Here is a 20,141-nt window from a genome sequence, read left to right as displayed (position 1 = left end):
GGATGTATTGATGGGTTTGGTAACTGATGCAGTGTCACAGGGCCAGAAATCGAAGCTCCAAACTGCCATAGCAAACCACAGCACATCCAGTGTTCACTGCTCACAGGGCATTGCTGAGGTTGGCTCCTGCACAGGGGAGGTGGAGGGGGGCAGCAGTGTGCTGGCGTGTTCCACTATGAGAACCACAATGGTGCTGGATGTCTTGGGAATAACACATTCCTCATTACTCTGGAATAGTATGGGCTGTGCTTGAGTTCCAGTGGGCAGTTCCACAGTGCAGCCTGGAAAGAAGACATATTTCATCCAGTTATAGCACATCTGTGTCAGATGGGGAGCATGATAGCGCACTAACATGTCAAGACTTTGCTCTAAAGCTCTGTTATGAACTGGGGAGGAAAGGCAATAGGAGTATCAGTGCTCACATTCCTGTATAAGAACCTTCCCCTCCCACCTGCTATCTCACAGCACAGCGTGTTCTTCCCTGAGCTGCTAAATCTGGTCTTTATTCAAATGTGTGCTCTTAATTTAATCCAGGGCAATGACCTTTTCTAGCTCAACACAAGCAAGGAAGGCTCCTGGAGATAGGGCTTTGCTTCAGAACCCAAACCTGGAACCTCACAGTCTTGAAAGGTCATTTACTGGCTGTGGGGGGAATCTTTACTTCTATCAAACTGGACCAACGCTACTAAGGGAATCTGGGCAGGATGAGGTTTGTTACCGTAACCAGGAGAGGAAGAGGTGGTGGTGATTCATCTGGTTGTGATGTTAACAGCCCTTTCCTATTGCAGTGACAGTCTTGTTGGCACATGGAGCAATCAGGGAGGGTTGGTCCTTAGCACAAACCAAAACTATCCCCACAAACTGCTCCCAAGGGAGATCCAGTTCCGAGCTCTCATTCTCCCATCCAAGGCTTCTGCGTGAGTGAACTGGAGCATCCTCTGTGTTGGAGTGTAAGTACCACTTCCCCATGTGCCAGGCATCCTGGTGGACCTGGGCTGTGGTGCCCAGGGGAGCACTGCTCAGAACCATCACTGATGGGTGTTTGGTTCCCCCTGCACTGAGTCAGAGGAGCTGCCTCCCTGCCCACTGTTATTGTGGAGCTGTCACGACGCAGCCTGTGGCTTACCGCTTCCTCGGGGCGCATCGGTGGGGAGGACCTGTCAGAACTGCTGTGCTCTTGCATTGTGTTTCTTATCCATCTAAAATAGGTTAGATCTTCCTCTCGCTTTGCTGATCTCTTCAAGTTAAGGTCACACACAGGCACCCTGCTGAAAGCTTCCTGTGCTTCAGGCTTGCCCTGTCTCCATCCTGTCAGCCTCTGAGCAGCTTTTGCTAACCCCAGCATGGTGAGGAACTGCTGCTGCTCTCTTTGAAGGGAGGAGCTGGGGGGCAGAAGGCTCCTGGGAAATGTTAGGGTGCAACTCTGGGAAAGAGGAGGTGATGCAAGGCCGTTCCTGTTGGGCAGTGGGGCTAACAGGGAGCTGCCGGATGGCTGTGAGCAGTCCGAGTCTGGTGAGCCCATCCCTTCCAAGCCAAGTTGTTGGAGTGGTCACATCACTGTGGCTGCATCCCCCCAAAAGCATTATATATATATATATATATATATATGGAGGAAATTCTTTCCTGTGAGGGTGGTGAGGCACTGGAATGGGTGCCCAGGGAGGCTGTGAATGCTCCATCCCTGGCAGTGTTCAAGGCCAGGTTGGACGAGGCCTTGGGTGAGATGGTTTAGTGTGAGGTGTCCCTGCCCATGGCAGGGGGTTGGAACTGGATGATCTTAAGGTCCTTTCCGACCCTAACTACTCTATGATTCTATGTTTCATGAGACAGTGTAAAGGGAACGGAGGAGGGAGGGTTTGAATAGGGAAAACTTGGGTGTGAAAGTGAGGAGGCTGAGTGAGGGTGTTTGTAAAGAGGAATCAGAATTGTTAGGGTTGGAAAGGACCTTAAGATCATCCAGTTCCAACCCCCCTGCCACTAAACCATCTCACCCAAGGCCTCGTCCAACCTGGCCTTGAACACTGCCAGGGATGGAGCATTCACAACCTCCCTGGGCAATCCATTCCAGTGCCTCAGCATCCTAACAGGAAAGAATTTCCTCCTTATATCCAATCTAAACTTCCCCTGTTTCAGTTTTAACCCATTACCCCTTGTCCTGTCCCTGCGGTCCCTAATGAAGAGTCCATCCCCAGCATCCCTATAGGAATGAGGGGTCCACCCGTGTGGTTTGGGGCTAGAGAAGAGCAATCTCCTCTTTACCCTCCCAGCTGTGCCAGGAATAGATGGGAAGGCGATTGGACACCATCCAAGGACAGGCTTTGCTCCCGCGGCACAAAGAGGGGGTGAAGAGGCAGGGGAAGAGCCCCTCTGCAGGGAGCTGGAGCATTGTTCTGTAAAGCAGCCCTCCAGCAAAGGAAGGCAGAAATGGGAAGCTGCTGTGGCAGAGGTCAGAGCCTGCCTGCTCCCCTCCTGCCTTCCCCTGGGTCAGTGACCCAGGAAGGGCCCTGGGCAGGGGATGCGGCCTCCAGCTGGGAGGGAATCGGGTACCTGCTGCACAAAGTACATGGACCCAGTCAGAGATCAGTGGGATCAGACAAAAGCCGTTTATTGCAAAGCCTTAACTCCTTATATACCATTGCTTACATGCACTTACAGTGATTTGGCATATTATGATTGGATCCATGTCTTGAAGACCCTTAGTGACTAACACATAATTGGTTAAGCTCAGGTGTGAGAACTTGACCTCAAAAGCTGCCAACAGCCCACAGTTCTCATAACTCAGTGAATTCCAGCTCTTATCTTGCTTGCTTCAGCTTCCCAGGGCCTCTCCTGGCCTTGCTCTATCTTTTGGGATTATTCAGAGTTCACGTACCGAATATCCATTGCCTCCACTGGTACCCAGTGTCCATGGGGCCCCATCCGGCTCCCAGGCTCTGCTTGTGCTCTTCTTGCTCCTTAAACTCCAACTTGACCCCATCTGGTTCCTCCCACAGGGGATGTGCAGGATGTGGCCAGCTTGACTCTAATGTTTCAAGGCGTTTCCAGAGGCAGGGATCTGATCCGAGGCTCTGCACAGGCCATGGGGAAGGGGATGCTGTGTGATGGAGGCACACGTGTGTGTGTGTGGTGATGCCACCTTACAGGGCAGCAGGTTCAGCACCAAACCCAGGTCTGAGGCTGCAGGGAGGAAGGGGTGTCCCGAGCGCAGCAGCAGCTCAGCTCTGGCACAGGCATTGCTGTGAGGCATGGAGGAAGTGAGCAATGCAGGAGGAAACGCTGCACCAGAGTGAGCAGAACGGTAACGGCTGGAGAGGGTCCTGGGGGGAAGGAAAGGGCCTGCAGGGACAGGGCAAGGGGAATGGCTTGAACCTGCCCGAGGGGAGACTGAGCTGAGCTCTTAGGCAGAAGCTCTTCCCTGTGAGGGTGCTGAGGCGCTGGCACAGGGTGCCCAGAGAAGCTGTGGCTGCCCCATCCCTGGCAGTGCTCAAGGCCAGGTTGGACACAGGGGCTTGGAGCAAGCTGCTCCAGTGGAAGGGGTTGGGGTTGGAGCTGGGTGAGCTTTAAGGTCCCTTCAACCCAAACCAGGCCGTGATGCTCTGAAAGCAGGCAGAGGAGGAGGCAGGGATGCGGAGCGCAGCAGTGCTCACCCTCCAGCCATGTATTTTTCAGTTCACCTCTCCCCAGCTTCCTCAGTGCCTGGGGTTTAGCCCTGAACACCCCCGTGCTCCTTCAGGGTTTGCCTGGGGAAAGCTTCCCCTGAAGGAGCTGCTCCAGGGCAGCTTCCTCTGTCTCTGCTTCTCCTGGAGCAGGACAAACCCCTCCGTGCAGTGCCATGGGGAGCTCGGCCCTCCCGGCAAAGCCAGCCCTGAGAAGCATCTTCCCCATGGCCCCACACTGCACAGGGGTGCTGGGGTAGGTGCAGCACCAGCTTGAGCAATAGGGCAGGAGCCTTTGCATGGTGTTGGCCTGGGGAAAGGTTTCTGCAGGCGGGGAGGCAGTGATTGCCTCCCTGGGTGATGGATGCGGTGAGGATGCTGCAGCGGGGCTGCCTGCGCATGGGGCTGGAAGGGGTCAACGCAGGTACCACCGCTGCAGCTCTTCTGGATGCTCTGGTCCCTGCAGCCCACCTGGGCCTGGGGTTTTGGTGCTGCAGGGCCCCACCGGTGTCTCGGTTGCAGGACCTGGTTTGTTTTGGTGTTTCAAAGCACGGGGCTGTCCCACCTCCAGCAGCGGGCAGGAGCCAGGTCGGTGCAGGGTGAGTCAGGCCGCTGCTATTTGCATTGCATCAGTTCCCTGCTGGTGCTGGGTGCTGCATGGGCACGTTGGGAGGAACCATCCCTGCTTGCTGGGGAGCCTGTCCCGGGTCCCTGCATGCAGCCAGCGCCCTGGGGTGGGCACAGAGGCTGCACTCGGGGCTGTGGGGATGGTTTCCATGTGCTCTGCAGGGCAGCGGCTCCACAGTTCGGATGAGTCTGCCTGATGCTGGCAATGAAACCAAAGTGGCTGCTGTCTGTTAGGGGCAGCCTCTGCAATGGGCTTTGTCCCCCCTTTACCTGCCACTGTTGGGGGGTCCCTCAGTGCCAGACACTTGTGGGGTCCCTGCTGGTGGAGGTGGCTGAGGGCAGCTCAGGACCACATAAGGGGGCTGGTGAGGAGCATCCCGAGCAGGGGGAGCTGCTCCCCTCGGCAGCGCCACTCCCGTGTGCAGGGAGCACTTCCCTGAGTGCATCAGGGCCGGGGCCGCAGCACCCCTATTTCACAGCAGTGGGAGGATGGAGCAGGGGGGACCAGGGCTTGGGCACGGGGTGGCCCCATCGCTCCTGCACCCTGTATGGGAGCCCAAGGCCTGTCCTGGCACTTATGGAAGGCTCAGCGCCCTGCTCCATCCTGGTCCTCCCGTGGCGCAGCATCCCTGGCTGAGCCCCTCTCCAGGGATGAGGGTCCCCGAGCTGCCCCAGCAGAGCCGGTTCTCACCATGGGATGTTGCAAGGAGCCAGCTGAGCGTTACAACACGTGCATGGAGCCGCTGACGGAGGGGTCTGATCCGGCCAACGAGGAAGTAAACGGGGCAGTGCCTGTGTTTTGCAATCCTTGTGTGGCCCCACTGTGCACGGTGATGGGGAGCTGGCTGTGCCCTCACCCCTTCTGTGGGGTGGCTCCCAACAAGTTGCAGCAGATCTGGATGATGCTCGCTGCTGGGTTCCGCCACAGCCAGCCCCGGGGTAGCCCCATGGGAGCTGCTCACCTTCCCCTGCCTCCAGGCTGCTTCCTGCTGCAGCTCTGAATGGGCAGGACCAGGCAGGGCCTGGCTGGCACTGGGGGATGGAGGCATGTACGGGGACACGTATGGGAACAGGAGCTGGATGGTGCCGTCCTGCCCGGGCAGGGAGTGATGTGCGGCTCCTTCCCCTCTCCTGCCGCCCTGCTCCCACCTTCATGGGCCATCACGGAGCCGCTGGCCCCAGGGGCCTGGCTGGGGCTGGTCCCGGCTGCCAGGGCAGCTCCAGCCATCGGCCTCCTTCAACAGAGCAGAAGGGTGAGAAGGGAAGCGCTGACCGGAGCTGTGCGAGTGCGGGAGCACGGCCCCATCTCCTCCCGGTACCTCCCAGTGCCCGCATGGAGCTGGAGGTGTCCCCATGGCAGAGCCCCATTCCCAGTTCTGGTGCAGGACCCCCTCTCCCACCAGGGGCTCCCCTTTCCCCTGCTCTACCTGGGGGCTCCCAGTGGTGTTCGGCACCTCCGCATCCCCCAGCAGCTCGGGGCCGTCACCGTGGTCCCAGCGCAGCGCCCACTCCTGCAGCTGGGACAGGGAGCAAGGGTCCGGGGTGCTGGAGGGGCCGTGGGGGGCTCTGGGGGTCCTGCAGGCACTCACCCTCTGGTGCAGCCCCTGCTGCTCCCGCAGCAACTCCAGGAACCGGCTGCTCCACAGCAGCTTCTCAGCGCCCAGCTCGGTGCAGAGGAAGCGGACGTCGGCCTCCAGTGCCTGCAGCCTCTCCAGCACGGCCTCGCCGGCATCACCGCGCCCTGGGACCGCAGCTCAGCACTGCCAGCACCCCAATGGCACCCACCCTGCTCCAGAGACCCCCCTGCTCCAGAGACCCCCCTGCTCCAGGGACCCACCTGCACCAGGGAACCCCTGCACCCGGGACCCACCTGTTTGCCCCGGCTCCAGTGCAGCACTGGGGTCCCCATCCTCCTCCTCCTCCTCACTCTCCTCGCTGCCGCTTTCCAGCCTCAACCTCAGCACCGCGCAGAGCTGGAAGCCACCATGGACAGCAGGGACTGATGGCCACGGGCAGCTGAACCCATGGCCCTGGCACTCACCATGACGGCTGTGCTGTGCCTTGGGGACCTGCAGCCCTGCTGGTGCCACCCAGCACCACGGCACCAGGCTCGGATGTGCCCCAGGGAGCAGAGGTCTCTGCATCCCCCATGGAGTTACCTCCTCGGTGCCCTGGAAGGCGATGTCCCAGCAGCTCTTGTAGAAGACCAGCAGGTACTGGGGGAGTGGGTCCATGGTGAGCAAACCTGCCTCATGCAGTGTGCCCAGGGCTCTTGGGGGCAGAGCCGTGCACTACCAAGAGCCAAGCCCCAAGGGTTCCCGATCCCCCAACTGGCCTCAACCCGCAGCACCCCATGCGATGCACCCATGCCCACACGGTGCCTGGAGCCAACACAAATGAGTGCCAGCCCTTGGGGAAGGGGCCCCGTGGTACTGACCCACGCCAGCCTCCAGAGCCACTGCAGCCCCTGGAGCGCTGTCCCGGACAGCAACAGGAGCCACCGGCACCCAGCACGAAGGAGCTGCCTCCACCTGGGCCCTGCTGCACGGCGCTGCCTGCCCATGGGGGCCCTGCAGAGCAGATGGAGAGGGGATGGCGCAGGGCCCCAGGATGCTCACCCACCGTGCAGGGGTGAATGGGGAGCTCCAGGGCACAGCACCATGTGCTGGTGTCCAGCCAGGCTCCTGAAAGGGAGGGCAAGAGATTCCCAGACCGGATTCCAGCACTTGGGATGTGGGACTTGTGCTCAGCAGGTAAACCTGCACCCCCTGCCCAGCTCTGCCCCCTTACCGGTGCTGCACCGTGCATGGAGCCCTCCTGGACACGGCTCCTGGGGCCTCAGGGCTGCTCTGCTGCTTGCCTGGGCTCCATAAACTGCGTAATCCTCTTGGTGACGAGACTGGGCAGGGGATTAGTGCTGCTCCTGCTCTGCCTTTGGTGGCCATAGGGACAGGCGCTGCTCGGCCACTCCTCAGCTGCTCTGCAAGCAAAGGACTTGTGATTGAAACTGCTTCTAGCTTTCATCAAGAGCTCGCCCTCACTGCTGTGTCCAAAGCCAGGCCCTGCCTGTGCTGGAGAGCCTTAGTTTTGTTGTTTAGGAGGAAAAACAGAGATCTTGAGACATAAAATAGGAGTCAGGCTCCAGTACCCACCTCGGGGCACTTGTGTAGGTGATGGTGCTTGTTCCCAAGGTGATCAGAGCACCTCTCCCTGCCTTACCGTGCTACCAGTGCTGCAGAGCTGGGGCTGTGCTGGGACAGAGCCTGTTCCCTCTGCTGGGACAGACCCCATGGGCCCTGTGGGCTCTTAATCTCACCCATCTCATAGCAGCCAAAGGGCCTGGGTGGGAATAGCTGTGGTGAAGCACACGTTTGCCATTGCCATCAATGCGCTGGCTCCCCATGCTGCTGCCACCAGACACGGTCCCCATCGGAAGAGGCTGTTCCAGTTCTTCAGTGACAAACACTGCTTCATCCCCTGCTCCCTGCTGTGTATCACAGGGAACGTGGAGCTGATGGGCACCAGCACAACCACGCCTGCACACCCAGGACTCACTCACCCCAAGCTGTGCGAGCCCTTTGCTGTTCCTCTGCAGGTCAATGGGCTGGCCTAAAGGGCAGAGCAGCTTTCCTCCAGCTCAGAGGTGCTTTGGTCCCTTTGAAGTTGAGGCGTTCTTGTGATCCTTGCTTTGGAGCAGCAGCAGGAGGAGGATTAAAACTGCTTCTGTACCAAGGCCGAGTAATGCAAACCCATCCCCTGCAACGCCTTCTTTCCAGAGCTATGGAAAAACGAGGCTTTGCAGGGGTTGTGCTGTTTCTTGGATCTTCCACCCCCCTCTCTTTAACCTCTGCTGCTTCAAACACAAAGTAGGCCAGCTTTGCAGCTTGCCTGTTAAGCTGTTACATCCCCATAGATAAGCAGCTGCCAGCCCCTGACAGCAGAGCACCAGCCCCAGGATAAACCAGCTCCCACTGAGCCGCCTTGATCCCGGAGCCAGACAATGGGAGAGCTTTGCTCCTATTCATTTGCCTTGGCTCTTAGGTACTGCTCTGACTGACTGGGATGCCCAAAGGGACCCCAAAAAGAGCCAAGACACCAGGAAAGTGATAACTGCTCCCATGGCACGGCCTCCATCAGCACAGTTTAAGTAGACACAGCTGCATTACAGCACCTTAGCACCTTGAGGAAAGCAAAGCTGATTTCAGCATCAGCACTGGTATCTTGACCTCGCTGCCGTGAAAAGCACCCAACCCTCATTCCACTGTGTGCTCTTCCAGTGACAACCCAGGCTGCTCGGCCCTTATCTGCAGGCATTCTGCCAGTATCAGCAAGAACTGACTGAGAACCCAGTCCTACCTTGCAGCAGGCTTAGTTGAACACAGCTGGAGATTAGTGCCTGGCAATCCTTACAAGTACTCCCTGTTATGTCTACGAGAGGAAAGAAAGCACAAAGGAAACCTCCTCATGGTCATGAGCCAAGGAGCAGCTACTGTGTGCAAGTGGAAGAATTCCACAAAGTCCTCACTTAGCAGATGGAGAACACAAAGCACCAAGAGTCAGATTCTGGACTGAACAAACTGTGAGAAGAGAGACAAACATGTACCTTTTATTGTTTATGTACAAATGACATCAGTTTGTATTAAAAAGAGAACCCACCCGATCTCAAAGACAGCAAAGAGCAAGACGGCTTCAAGCTCCAGCCTTCCCCGCCTCTAAAAGCACTGTGTAGATTTTAGGAGATGGTGTTTAAAATGAAACTGCAGAGAAAAGGGTTAACCACCTTCTTCTCTGCCTGACAAAGAACCAAAAGGAGCTGTTCCTGCCACTCTACATGGATGAAACCAAAGAAACCAAAAGTCCATTTGTTAGCTATACACTTGGCTGTAAAAAATATACCCACACAACAGAACCAACAAAACCAAAACTACAAAGCTAAGTATCAGCAACAAAAGTAATCTAAGTCTTAACAACATGGATGGGCCACACTGAATCACAGCCCACTTCCAGTGGAAAAAGAAATACCTCTCCATGGGTTTGCAGATGACAGGGGTGGCAGCAGCAACGTCAGCCAATTCTAGGAAGCTCCCGACTGAGATGGAAGCACAGAATAGCCAGGAATTCAGGACTACCACTGCTACTACACCTTAGTCTTCCTGCAACTCAGGTGACGTATAAATGATGCAAAGTACATGGTCCAAGAGTTTCTCCCCCCATCTAAGTTCTTGAGAGTGAGTCACTCCCATCCGCAGACACTTGGCCAGAGAGCTGCCATCATGCTCATTCAGTCAACTGGCATTTTCTCAGTGGGGATTCACGCAGACCTAAATCCCAGAAGCATCAGCACTGATGAGTCTAGTAGTCCTGCAGAGAAAGGAAAGGATGGGCACATTAACACCTTTCTACCTTCAGTTCTGCTTGCAGAGCTGGGATTCTCAGTCTTCTCTCATTTCTACACACCATTAGTTGCAGGCAAAACATGTAGCTAAACGTTCAGAAGAAAGGACCCTTCAAAACCTTAGTTCAAGAACACATCAACTCAAACCAGATGCTTCTAATGCTCCAGATCATGACAAGGCAACAGGACGCAAAACAGCTTTCTTCATGAGAAGTGCATAGGATTAACTGTGACCTGGCTTCATAACAAGCCTACCTGGGCTTATTTACTGTTACATCCACAAGACAATGCTTAGCTCATACCATGATTCTCCTCAACCATGAAAATAAGGTTAAATTACAGCAGAGGGAGGCTTTCTAAGATTAGGAGTCAGTCAGCCACTCAAGTCTACAGATGAGCAATGAAAACAATGACAGAGCACTGATACTTACGGCTCTTGGCTTTTTGTTTAACTTGAGATCAATCCTGTGGTTGGAAAGATAAGAGAAATGTCCATTTCAATACATTAAACCAACACTAGCGTTCAAAGAACCAGCTACTGCATATGGCACAGGCTACAACAAAGACTATTTGGTTAATTCAATCCACATTCTCAATTGGGCTGAGCCAAATCACTGTCCCAGTATTACTGGACAAGAGAACAGCAAAGAGACAAGAGAGTGGATTCTTTCTTATTTGCCAAAATGCATATTGGGTCCACTCAAAACAGGAGTTAATAAAAGGTTCATAACCAAAATCACAGGGAAGTTATGCAGCATAAAGAAATGAGGTTAAACACGCATGCTCTATGTTAATTTGTTAGATGTGTAACTATGCCACAGGTAATTATTCAGACATAGTGGTGATGGTTATTTACTTGGGATAGAGAGGAGTTCAAGATGAGCAGGGATTATATGAGTCAAAGGTATGGAGTTTGATTACATTTTTCCAGAAGGAAATATCCAATCTACACTCATCTCCTTCAGAAGCAAAGCCAGAAGAATCAGGTTTTTAAACTACGGGTTTAAGTTAAAAAGTTTGCTCTATTTTAAGTAAAAAAAAATGAAATAGAAAAGTAAAGGAGAGTGAAGTTAATTGAATTTTGCTGAAGTTATTAAATAAAATGTTACCTCCATCACGTTTTTCTGTTTTTAAAAAAAACTTCCCAGCCTAACCTAATATACATACCTACAATTAAACAGATAAACTATGGGTTAGAAAGGTCTCAAAAGGCACATTGGTGTCTACACACTAACAACACAGCACAAGTACTAATTCAAGTCAAACTTACTCAAAGTCATAATCAAACATGCCAGACGGGCTGAGGGGCAGCATTTGAAAGGAAGAAAGCAATAGAAATTAATATACTAATGAATTAAATAAATTAGTTGATTAGCCACCCTAGCGAGATTACTAAAAAAAATCAAAGGAAATAAAAGAAATAATAAAGCCAGTATTCAAATGCCATCAAGTTCTTTCTTAAGATCTCTTAACCCAACTCGGGCACAAAAAGCACTCCAGATCGAGTCCCCCTCCCCAATTGGGTTTCTGGGTAACAGAGGTGTTAGAACAGAGGCAGAGTGGGTTTAGGGAGGGGATTTTAGGTGCTGAAAACGGAGCTATCATCAGACAGACCCTCGGGAGTGCCCCCTAGCTCAGAGAGAGGAAAACTGATTCGCTTGCAAAACCGAAAGAGGGGGGGTCAGAGAGCAGAGGCTTTGTCTAGGTTATTACAGCAAAGCAAAGCTGGTTCAGGCAGAGCCGGGGACACAGAATGAAGTGGCTGACTTGGCATTTGAAGAGCCTCACAACGCACTCGCACACACACATCCTCTTGCACTCGCTTCCTTTCTAGAGCTAAAAAGAGAACAGGGTCATTTGGCCAAAGCTAGTGACAGGCTGGTGACATTCCCACCCCTCGCCTCAGCATTCACACCATGCCACAGGGCGGCCTCTAGGAACAGTCCTGCCTCAGAGCCAACAACTGTGTGTGCTGGAAAGGGCTGCTCCACAAACCAGCTCCAACTCGGGAGCTTTTCAGCAGGGACTTTCTAAGAGCAGTATTGTTTTCTCCTGAAACACTTTTTAGGCATGAAAACTGCTGAGCCCATAGAAAATAACCATCCTGGCCTTCCTGTGGGTTCACAGGGAACAGAGGACTGCAGTAAAGACACTGCAACTTCATCTGATTCCCTGGTTTTCACTGCTGGGAGCTGACCTGCCTATTCACACCAGTTCCGCCCAGTCTGAATCCCATTCCCAACACCCCTCCAAGAGGCATACAAAGCAGAACACCCAGTGGACTCAATGCACCTTCAGTTCCCAACTCCTCCCCGTGCTCCAGGACCAGGAGAGCAGAACACTGCGCTGGCAGGGTGCTGGCAAACACAAGAGCTTCTGATCAAAGAGAAAAGCCACTGTTTCTTTAGGTTCTTTTTCATTCTATGGCACTCAAGAAACAGACCCTCAGGTCTCTTCTGACAGCACTCCGGGCTGCAATGCATTTTAAAGCACATAGCTCTATTATTGGTAGACTGGGACTGCTTTTTCCTTGGGGGTTTTTAAGCCAGATATAAATTGGTCTTTTCTGCCAAAATTTAGGGGATAGTAATAGTAATCACAATTTTAACAAGAGTTTTTGTTACAAACTTAAATTATCTTCTTTTAATTCTCTTACCTGCCCATGCTAAGCATTACAAAATAGTCAATCACTAACTAAGCCTTTCTGTAACGTGGATGTGTCTGATGTACCTCTTAGGAGGATAAGAATTGCCATACCAGATCAGACCAGGGCTCTTCACGTCCAACACTGTCCCCGCCAGTACCCAGCATCAGCTGTTTCAGTGGAAGGAATGGAGAAGAAACCCCAAAGCACCACAACCTGTCAGCAGGGCAGATTCTTCCTAACTCCTGTCCCTACAGTTCAGGTTATGCAATGGAGCAAAAGTGTTATTTACAGCATCTGGATTGCACCCCAGTGTGTGTGCAGAGGATGGGTTTGCTGGCCAGGTGAGTGCTTAGAAGAGCATTTTGGAATGCATTTGATACAGCAGTTTTCCTAAGCTGTACTTCAGGTTTAGAGGCTGTTTCTGTGAACTTATTCACAGATGGAGTTTCTTGTGTTATTCAACGTCTTTCCAATTGTCTAGAGGCAATAACAGAGTTTTGAACTGCTTTGGACTCACGAGGAACCCAAGGGACACCCAGTATTTTAGGAGGTTTGCCCAATTAAGACTGGTGTGGGAAGCAAATTCTGATCTAAGAATTAAAGACACACTAATGCCCCAAAACCTAATGAAGGAGAAAGCAGATAAACACTTCTCAAGCACTATACCTCCCTCTGCATCTCCCACTCCAACCTTCCCCCAGCAACCCTGGACATTTTAACCACTGCTCTTTAAAACATCTCTCTCGTTAACTCATGAGAAGTTCCCTTAAAGAGAAAAGCCCATCCAAAGCCAAGCTCTGCACTTACTGCATTTCTGCAGTAAATGCCTCCTCTTTCCAAGAGCATGTTTCCTCCCTTAAGGCCTGACTCCTGCCTTTAATGGCTTTCCATGACAGAGGAATGGCTTTACCCTGCCCGAGGGGAGACTGAGCTGAGCTCTTAGGCAGAAGCTCTTCCCTGTGAGGGTGCTGAGGCGCTGGCACAGGGTGCCCAGAGAAGCTGTGGCTGCCCCATCCCTGGCAGTGCTCAAGGCCAGGTTGGACACAGGGGCTTGGAGCAAGCTGCTCCAGTGGAAGGGGTCCCTGCCCGTGGCAGGGGTTGGAGCTGGAGGAGCTTTAAGGTTCCTTTCAACCCAAACCAGGCTGGGATTCTATGGTCCAGCAGCAGGTTATGTTGGCCCATAGAGAGCAGCGCTGTGAGGCACGGAGTGTGTGAGCCATCAGCCTGCCACACTGCATCACGCTTTATGGGGTTCACAGGTCAGAACCATTCACCTAAATCCAGCCATAAAGAGTTCAGGAAATCTTTGTTTCACATGGATCAGCTTAACAATAAACACTTTGAGGTTAACGTAGCAAAGCAACTCTTCTATGTCATGATCAAGAGACTCAGTTTGGTACATGACAGCTAAAAGGGCTTGGAATAGGAATCTTCGTGAAGATACTGGAAGGGCCCACAATCCCCAGAACATTTAGACTTGCTTTTCCGTTTCACCCCCCTTTCCAAAGAAAGCTCTGACATTCCCATCTCACTTGGTCCTGCACAAACCAGTAAGCAAGCACAGGAGGCCAGGACTGCCATCTTCCTCTGCTGGGAGGCAGACAGCTTTATTCTCCTGGACAGACAGGAGACTTGAGAAAGCCTGCTCAAAAGTATGGCTGGACCAGAGCTGGAGTCAGCACCCTGTGCTGCTTGATTAACTCCTTCATGTTTTCCCCTCCTTGATACAGCAATGGGGCACTAAATGCTATGGGACAGGTACAACTCAAACCCAGAAAGGTTTCTGACACAAACAACCCCAGCTGCTTGTTATTCTAACGAGTTACTCATTCACATCACAGCAACCCAACAGCAGCTAACTGCGCAGCAGGCATGGCGAGAAGGCTGCTGCTGCCACTAACCTGTGTCGATTTTTGTTCTTCCGCTTTTTGTGGCTGCTGTGGTGGCTCCCCGAAGAAGTAGAAGAAGCAGCTTTCTGGGGTTTCACCCCCTGCACAGACCCATCCAGCTCCTCAGCATCCTCCTGGTTGGGTTCGTTCTCCTGATTGTGGAAGTCTGGAGAAGTGTCGCTTTCCGTGCCGCTGCCCGGCTCCCCTAGAGCAGGACAAGCAAAGGGGAACACAAGTTACCTCCCTGTAGAGCACAGTGCACGGGCAGCAGAGCCAGCCTAAACCTTACTGCATCAGGAGGTAGATAGAACCTGAAGCATCCCCTAAGGCCAGCAGCTACCTCCACAGCAAGTGGAGCAGGCCAGAAATGTACCCAGTTGGGTATCAATTACAACCCCATTTTTAAATGTCCTGAAGGTATGCGGCTCTCCACATGTCCCTCTGACTGATAACACACACCAAGGGGTTGCTTCAGCTCTTTCAGCCTCTTTCTCCAAAGAGCACCAACCCCATTGAAATGAGTTTAACGCACACTGAACTCTTGTTGAGTGTCAGAGTTTACTCGAGAAAGGAAACAACTTTACTTGAGTCTCACAGGGCGCCTTTGCTGCCTTGTGCAGGCAGCAGCTGTGCGGGAGCGCCCGGGATGGAGGCTGTACTCACACAGGGAGCAGTGAGTACAGCCCGGGTCCAGGCAGCTGGAGACAGAAGCATCATTCCTTCCAAATCCTGAGAGAAAGGAAAAAGCCACTTACGCTTCTCAATGAGCTGGTCCTGAACTCCAGCTAATGCACTGACCGCCTAGGAAAGCAGAAGGGGTGTTAATGGGAGCAGTGACTCCCCACTTCTCAAATGTTGAAAAGCATAGAGATCACCTCACAAAGACACACCAGGCTTTTGCCTGAGGGCTCACAATCCAGCACCAGCACAGGAGATAGGGGGTAGGAGCAAAAAGATAAGGACATGATGGCAGTGACAAGCACGGGTGGTTCCCTTCCACCTCTCTGGGCACTAAATGGGAAGAGGGCTCTGAAAGAGGCTGCTACATGGGATGAAGATGCTAGGGTTGGGGAAGAGGAGCTTAAATGGAAAACTGGTCCTGCAGCAGCCTGGGCAACCAGAGCACCGTGGGACCATATGCACCGAGGAGCACCAAGGGATGACGATGGGGATGGGGACCGGGATGTGTGCTCAGCCCGCCGGGGTCCAGCCCGGCTCTCACCGCTGCCGAGGTGACCGAGGACTTGCTGAAGAGCCGCTCCGCCTCCTTGAACTTGCGGTTCCTGCGGTCGTTCTTGCTGTTGGAGTTCCTGAAAGAGGCAGAACGGGCATGGAGGGGGCATGGAGGGGGCCCGGCGCTGCCTCCCTCCCTCCCTCCGTCCGCCCGTCGCTCACTCACTTCTGGTTGGTGAGGTAGCGGTCCCAGCCGCGGATGATGTTCCCGTACATCTGCGTGTCCTCCAGGTAGCTGCCCTCGAAGGCGTAGATCTGCCGCTCCAGGTTGGCCAGCGTCTCCTGCCGGGCACAGCGCAGCGCATGCAGCAGGCCCGGCCCCGCGCCCGCCCCGCGGCCCAGGCCCCGCCGCCTCCCGGCCCCGCCGCCGCCACCCGCGGCCCAGGCCCCGCCGCCGCCGCCGCTTCCCCCGCCGGGCCCCGTTGCTCACCGCCAGCTCCTGCTTGCGCTTCACGAGCTCCGCCAGCTCCCGGCGGGTGTCGGGGATCTGCGGGGGGCCGCCGGCCTTGGCGTGCAGCGCGGCCATGGCGGCTGCGGCCTGAGCGGGCCGGGCGGGCGGAGCGGGGCGGCGGCTGCGCTGCCGGGAGGGGCCGCCGGGGGCAGCGCCGAGCACGGCCCGGCCCGGCCCAACCGCTCCGCCCCGGCCCCGCCTCTCCTCTCCTCTCCGCTCCGCCCCGGTCACCCCGGAGCAGGGCCCAGCGTTAGGGACTCGGTGACAGCGCTCCGGCCCCCTGAGTTGAGGCTGAACCCAGGGGCAAAGGACCCCGAAAGGGAGGGAGGAGCCTCCCCCGTACCCAAACCATGCTTTATATGGTTCCTTAACGTATTTAGTGCCCTCCATCCCATCATCAGTTCATGTTTTCAAAGAACATAAAGGAAAAGAAAGGCACCCCCGAGAAATATTAACACCTAAAAGTAATTAGGGCTAAATTTACAAATTCTTTATTTAAAAACCCTTAGAGTATAATATAAAGGAGATCCTCCGAGTCAAAACGCTACCTACCATGTGAAACCCTGCAGCAATGCCCTGTATTTACATCCCAAGTGTTCCAGCCTGTGCGTGCAACATGGAACGTGTGCAACATGCGTGCACAGCACATGAGCACAGGTCAGAGAGCCCGCGACCACGGAACAAACACGCACTGGGAGCAGCGTGGAAAATGCATGTTTCTTACAGTGTGAAGCCATGGGGGGGGAGACATCCAAAGATGCATGTACTTGAGGGAGTGGAACTGTTCATCCTCTTCTTAAAGCCTTGTTTCAAGGGGGGGGGGGAAGTATTTTAAACAAGTGATTTGTGTATTTTCTTTATCAAAAGAAAAATAGTGCAAACTCGGGTTGAAACAAATCACCACATAGGTCTTTGTGTAATGCAAACAAAACCAAGGAGAAGTTATTTGTGGGCTGGGGTGGTGCCAGAAATAAAGGCTCCAGCCCCTAACACTTGATATCCAGCATAAGCTCAGCACCATGCGTGGGAAGACGACCCAGATCTCGGCTCCCAAACCACACCAGCAGCACCTGAAGCCCCAGGAAGACTTTGACTTCTATTTCCAATTGCCTCGTGATTTTTGGGTGGTGAATTCCAGTGAAAGACCCTCACAAGGCAAACCAAGTACCCAGCGCATGCCAACTTCTCCACCTCATTACTAGCCAGCCAGCTAAACTCTCCTGTCCAGAATTCCTATCAGGCAAAGGAATTTGGCCAACTAGGGAACATGATGTGTTACAAAACTCATGGGGTTACTTTCTAACTAAGATTTCTGTTAAGGAGCATTTTCAAAGGGCTATGAGAAAACAGTCAATAAAAATCATTTCAAATACACCAGCTGTGTTCTAAGTCATTTCCTGGCAGAAATGTCCTTCAACGTCTGTGGAGTTCTCCCAGCATCAGAGCTTTCACATCCAGGTGCTCTTCTGCTTGTTGGGGAGGAAAAGCGGAGAAAAAAAGAACAAAGAAAAGCTGTATTTCCCAATATGCAGAACTATCAGAAATGAATAACCAGGGAAGTCCCCCAAAACAAACTATGAGAACAGAAGAGCAACAGAAAAAGGACTTTAAGGCAATAAGAGGCATCAGTGCTGCGATGCTCCAATGCACGTTCAACTGCAATTTCTCTCTCCTGCCCCTTCCCTTTCCCTCCTCATCTGTTAACTGTCAGACTCTTCCTCCTTCTCATCATCATCATCATCGTCCTTTGTGTTGGCCTCGGATTTATCCGAGGATTCATGGAGAAGAACGTATTCCCTGCTGCTGAACCCGAACTTGAGCACATCCTTCTCCTTCAGTTCATAGTAGCGCTGCGGCTCAATCCGCTGGTTGTTTAGGAAAGTGCCATTCCCAGAGCCCAGGTCGATGATGTAGGGCCTCACTCTGCGGCCAACGGTACCATCGGCACGGGTGTACTCCACGAGCCTGGTGAAACAAAACAACACCCATTCCATCACAACAGCCAGCAAGGAAACACGCTCCGAAAGCAGACGGGTTCCCCTGGTGCAGTTAATACTCATCTGCACTCACAGAGATCAGAACAAGCCTGATGAGAGCAAGGGGAAACTGTGAGACTGAGCAGATTCTGAGACTGCATCACCTCCTAAAACTTCTGGTAATATAATAAAGCAATTCCTACACCAGAACAGATGGCTGTGCCCTATGAGAGCATCTTTGTCTTCAGCAGCAGGCAACCCCTGCTGTTCCAGAGGAGATGGGCACACGTTGCTGTGAAAGGCCACATGGATAAAAACTCTTTCTCAAACACTTTTACTGCCAATTACACCTGCCAGATCATTCCAGTTAGGATACACATCAGCTCTGCCTAACCCTGCTGTGTCATTTGTCTTACTAAAAGGCTGCTTGTGGTTAAATAGGAGGAATTACAGATGGCTTTGATTACTGCTAGGATGATGTGCAGCAGCCAACATAAATCCCATCTCTAATGTATTTGACAGCAAACTCATACCTCTCGACCGTGCACATCCAGGGGGGTTTGCTTGCTTTTCTTTCTCTTTCCTGAATAATCCTGTTTCATCAGCAGGTACTTACCGGTACTGAAACACAGCGTGCTGCTTCGAGCAGGAGGGGTGGTCGATGGGAATATCTGCAATCCTGCGGTGCCTGCCCAGCAGATAAGCACTCTGCCTGTGAATGTACATGACTGGCAGAAACTCATCGTTTTTGAAGGGATAAAGGCGCCAGCGCTTCTTCGGAATGCGCGCTTCAGGGGGCTCGCTGTACTTGATCACCACACCTCGGAAAGTGTTGGTGTCCTCCAGCAGCGCCCCCGACAGTTCAAAGCTTGGCTTCTCTTTCTTCACAGCAGGTTTTTCTTTAGGTTTGTTATCAGACTGCCCCAGTTCTGGTTTCTGCTCAGCGCCACTGCCTTGGTTGTTTTGTCGATGCTCTCGTCTTCTCTCATTGTAAAACTCCCTCTCTGCTTGCTGCTCACGGATGTTGTGGACATCCCTCTCTCGCTCGTGGCCACGGACTCCAGGCCGCTCATTCAGGTTCTTCCTTCTGTCTGCGTGGTCTCTGTGCCTGTCTCTGTCACCGCTCCTGTCTCTCCTGTGTTCTGGTTCTGATGGGTATCTCTGCTTTCGCTCCTCGTTTCCTCTCCGGCAGTGATCATCTCGCTCCTGGAATGAAGAATCACTTACAGCAACGCAGGCAGAACTGGCACGAAAGAGCAGCAAATCTACCTCGGCTTTTAAGCAAATCACAATCCTACGCATGGAAAACACACACTTGGACGCTGTCAGGGGATCTACTGCTACACGAGAGAAACTGCCTTCCTTGCCAAGCTATCTCGATTCCCACAATTCTCACCAAAGAGAGATCAAGCAACTGTGCAATGCATCATCTGCACTGGGCAAAGGAGCTCGCAGAAGCAGCTTGCATGAGGGCACAGGCTGGGTTCATGCACACATGTGTACTTCTGGCAAGGCCTGGGGTGGGCAGCAAGAGCTCTTAAAGTGCCAGGACCCTCCTCCTGACGCTCACACTACAAGGATTCGTGGAATGTAACTGCCAGCCGAGAAGTCGTTTTGGAGCAAGCTGCTCTAGTGGAAGGTGTTCCTGCCCGTGGCAGGGGGTTGGAACTGGATGAGCTTTAAGGCCCCTTCCAACCCAAACCAGGCTGGGATGCTGTAATTCGTACCTCTCACGGCCGAGTCCCACAGGAACCGCTGTCGGACAGCGTCATGAAGCGCGCAAGGCCCCGCTAACACCTCCGCGGGCAGGACCGGGCCTCGGTGCTACCGACAATGCCAATTACCTGCTTCACCTTCACGGCGGCGTGGTGCGGGCTGCGGCTCCTCCTGCCGCGCGGGGACCGGCTCCTCCGCCCGGACTTGCTCTTCCTCTTGGGCGACCTTTAAAGCAACGAGAGCAAGAATGAGGAGCGGAGCCGGGTCGGGCGGAGCGCAAGGCCCGCAGCCACCGAGCCCGGCCCTACCTGCTGCTCCTGCCCTGGCGCGACCCGGCCGGGCCCCGCCGCTCCTCGGCAGGCGGAGATTGGCTGCCCCGCGCCGAGCGGGAGCCGGAGCGCCGGGGGCTCCGCTTCTCGGCCTTCACCGCCACGTCCCGGCGCCTCCGCTCCCGCCGCCGCTCGGCCTCCGCCTCCATGGCGCCGCCGGCCGCCACAAAGGGAAGCGCGCCCCGCTTCCGGTGCCCGGAAGCACTTCCGGCAAGCACCGCC

The 20,141-nt window shown here is 53.9% G+C and overlaps 2 protein-coding genes across 7 annotated transcripts; both read right to left on the bottom strand.

The window, feature by feature from the left end:
• Positions 1-8,869: 8,869 nt before the first annotated feature.
• Positions 8,870-16,006, bottom strand: MEAF6 (MYST/Esa1 associated factor 6). Of its 6 annotated transcripts, none has more exons than XR_009726579.1 (8): positions 15,878-16,006; positions 15,614-15,729; positions 15,437-15,524; positions 14,970-15,015; positions 14,227-14,419; positions 10,788-10,845; positions 10,110-10,143; positions 8,870-9,644 (listed from the first exon to the last, which is right to left on the bottom strand). XR_009726579.1 is itself a non-coding variant. In XM_061360773.1 (8 exons), exons 1-8 carry the CDS (start codon positions 15,971-15,973, stop codon positions 9,636-9,638), a joined length of 612 nt encoding a protein of 203 aa, XP_061216757.1. In that variant the 5' UTR covers positions 15,974-16,006; the 3' UTR covers positions 8,870-9,635. The 6 variants fall into 6 exon arrangements, 5 of the variants coding, with proteins under 5 accessions (XP_061216757.1, XP_061216758.1, XP_061216759.1 ...); XM_061360773.1 differs by lacking the exon at positions 10,788-10,845 and adding an exon at positions 10,949-10,978; XM_061360774.1 differs by lacking the exon at positions 10,788-10,845.
• A 360-nt stretch (positions 16,007-16,366) lies between these two features.
• SNIP1 (Smad nuclear interacting protein 1) lies at positions 16,367-20,130 on the bottom strand. Its single transcript, XM_061360753.1, has 4 exons — positions 19,899-20,130; positions 19,719-19,815; positions 18,491-19,080; positions 16,367-17,863 (listed from the first exon to the last, which is right to left on the bottom strand). Exons 1-4 carry the CDS (start codon positions 20,066-20,068, stop codon positions 17,599-17,601), a joined length of 1,122 nt encoding a protein of 373 aa, XP_061216737.1. The 5' UTR covers positions 20,069-20,130; the 3' UTR covers positions 16,367-17,598.
• Between the last annotated feature and the right edge of the window lie 11 nt (positions 20,131-20,141).

Source organism: Neopsephotus bourkii, unplaced genomic scaffold (assembly GCF_033783945.1).
Source record: "Neopsephotus bourkii isolate Nb327-2 ecotype Australia unplaced genomic scaffold, CSIRO-AGI_Nbou_v1 NB_1036, whole genome shotgun sequence".
Taxonomy (NCBI): domain Eukaryota; kingdom Metazoa; phylum Chordata; class Aves; order Psittaciformes; family Psittacidae; genus Neopsephotus; species Neopsephotus bourkii.
The sequence above is the reverse complement of the archived record's forward strand: the minus strand, read 5'-3'. Positions and strand labels throughout refer to the sequence as shown.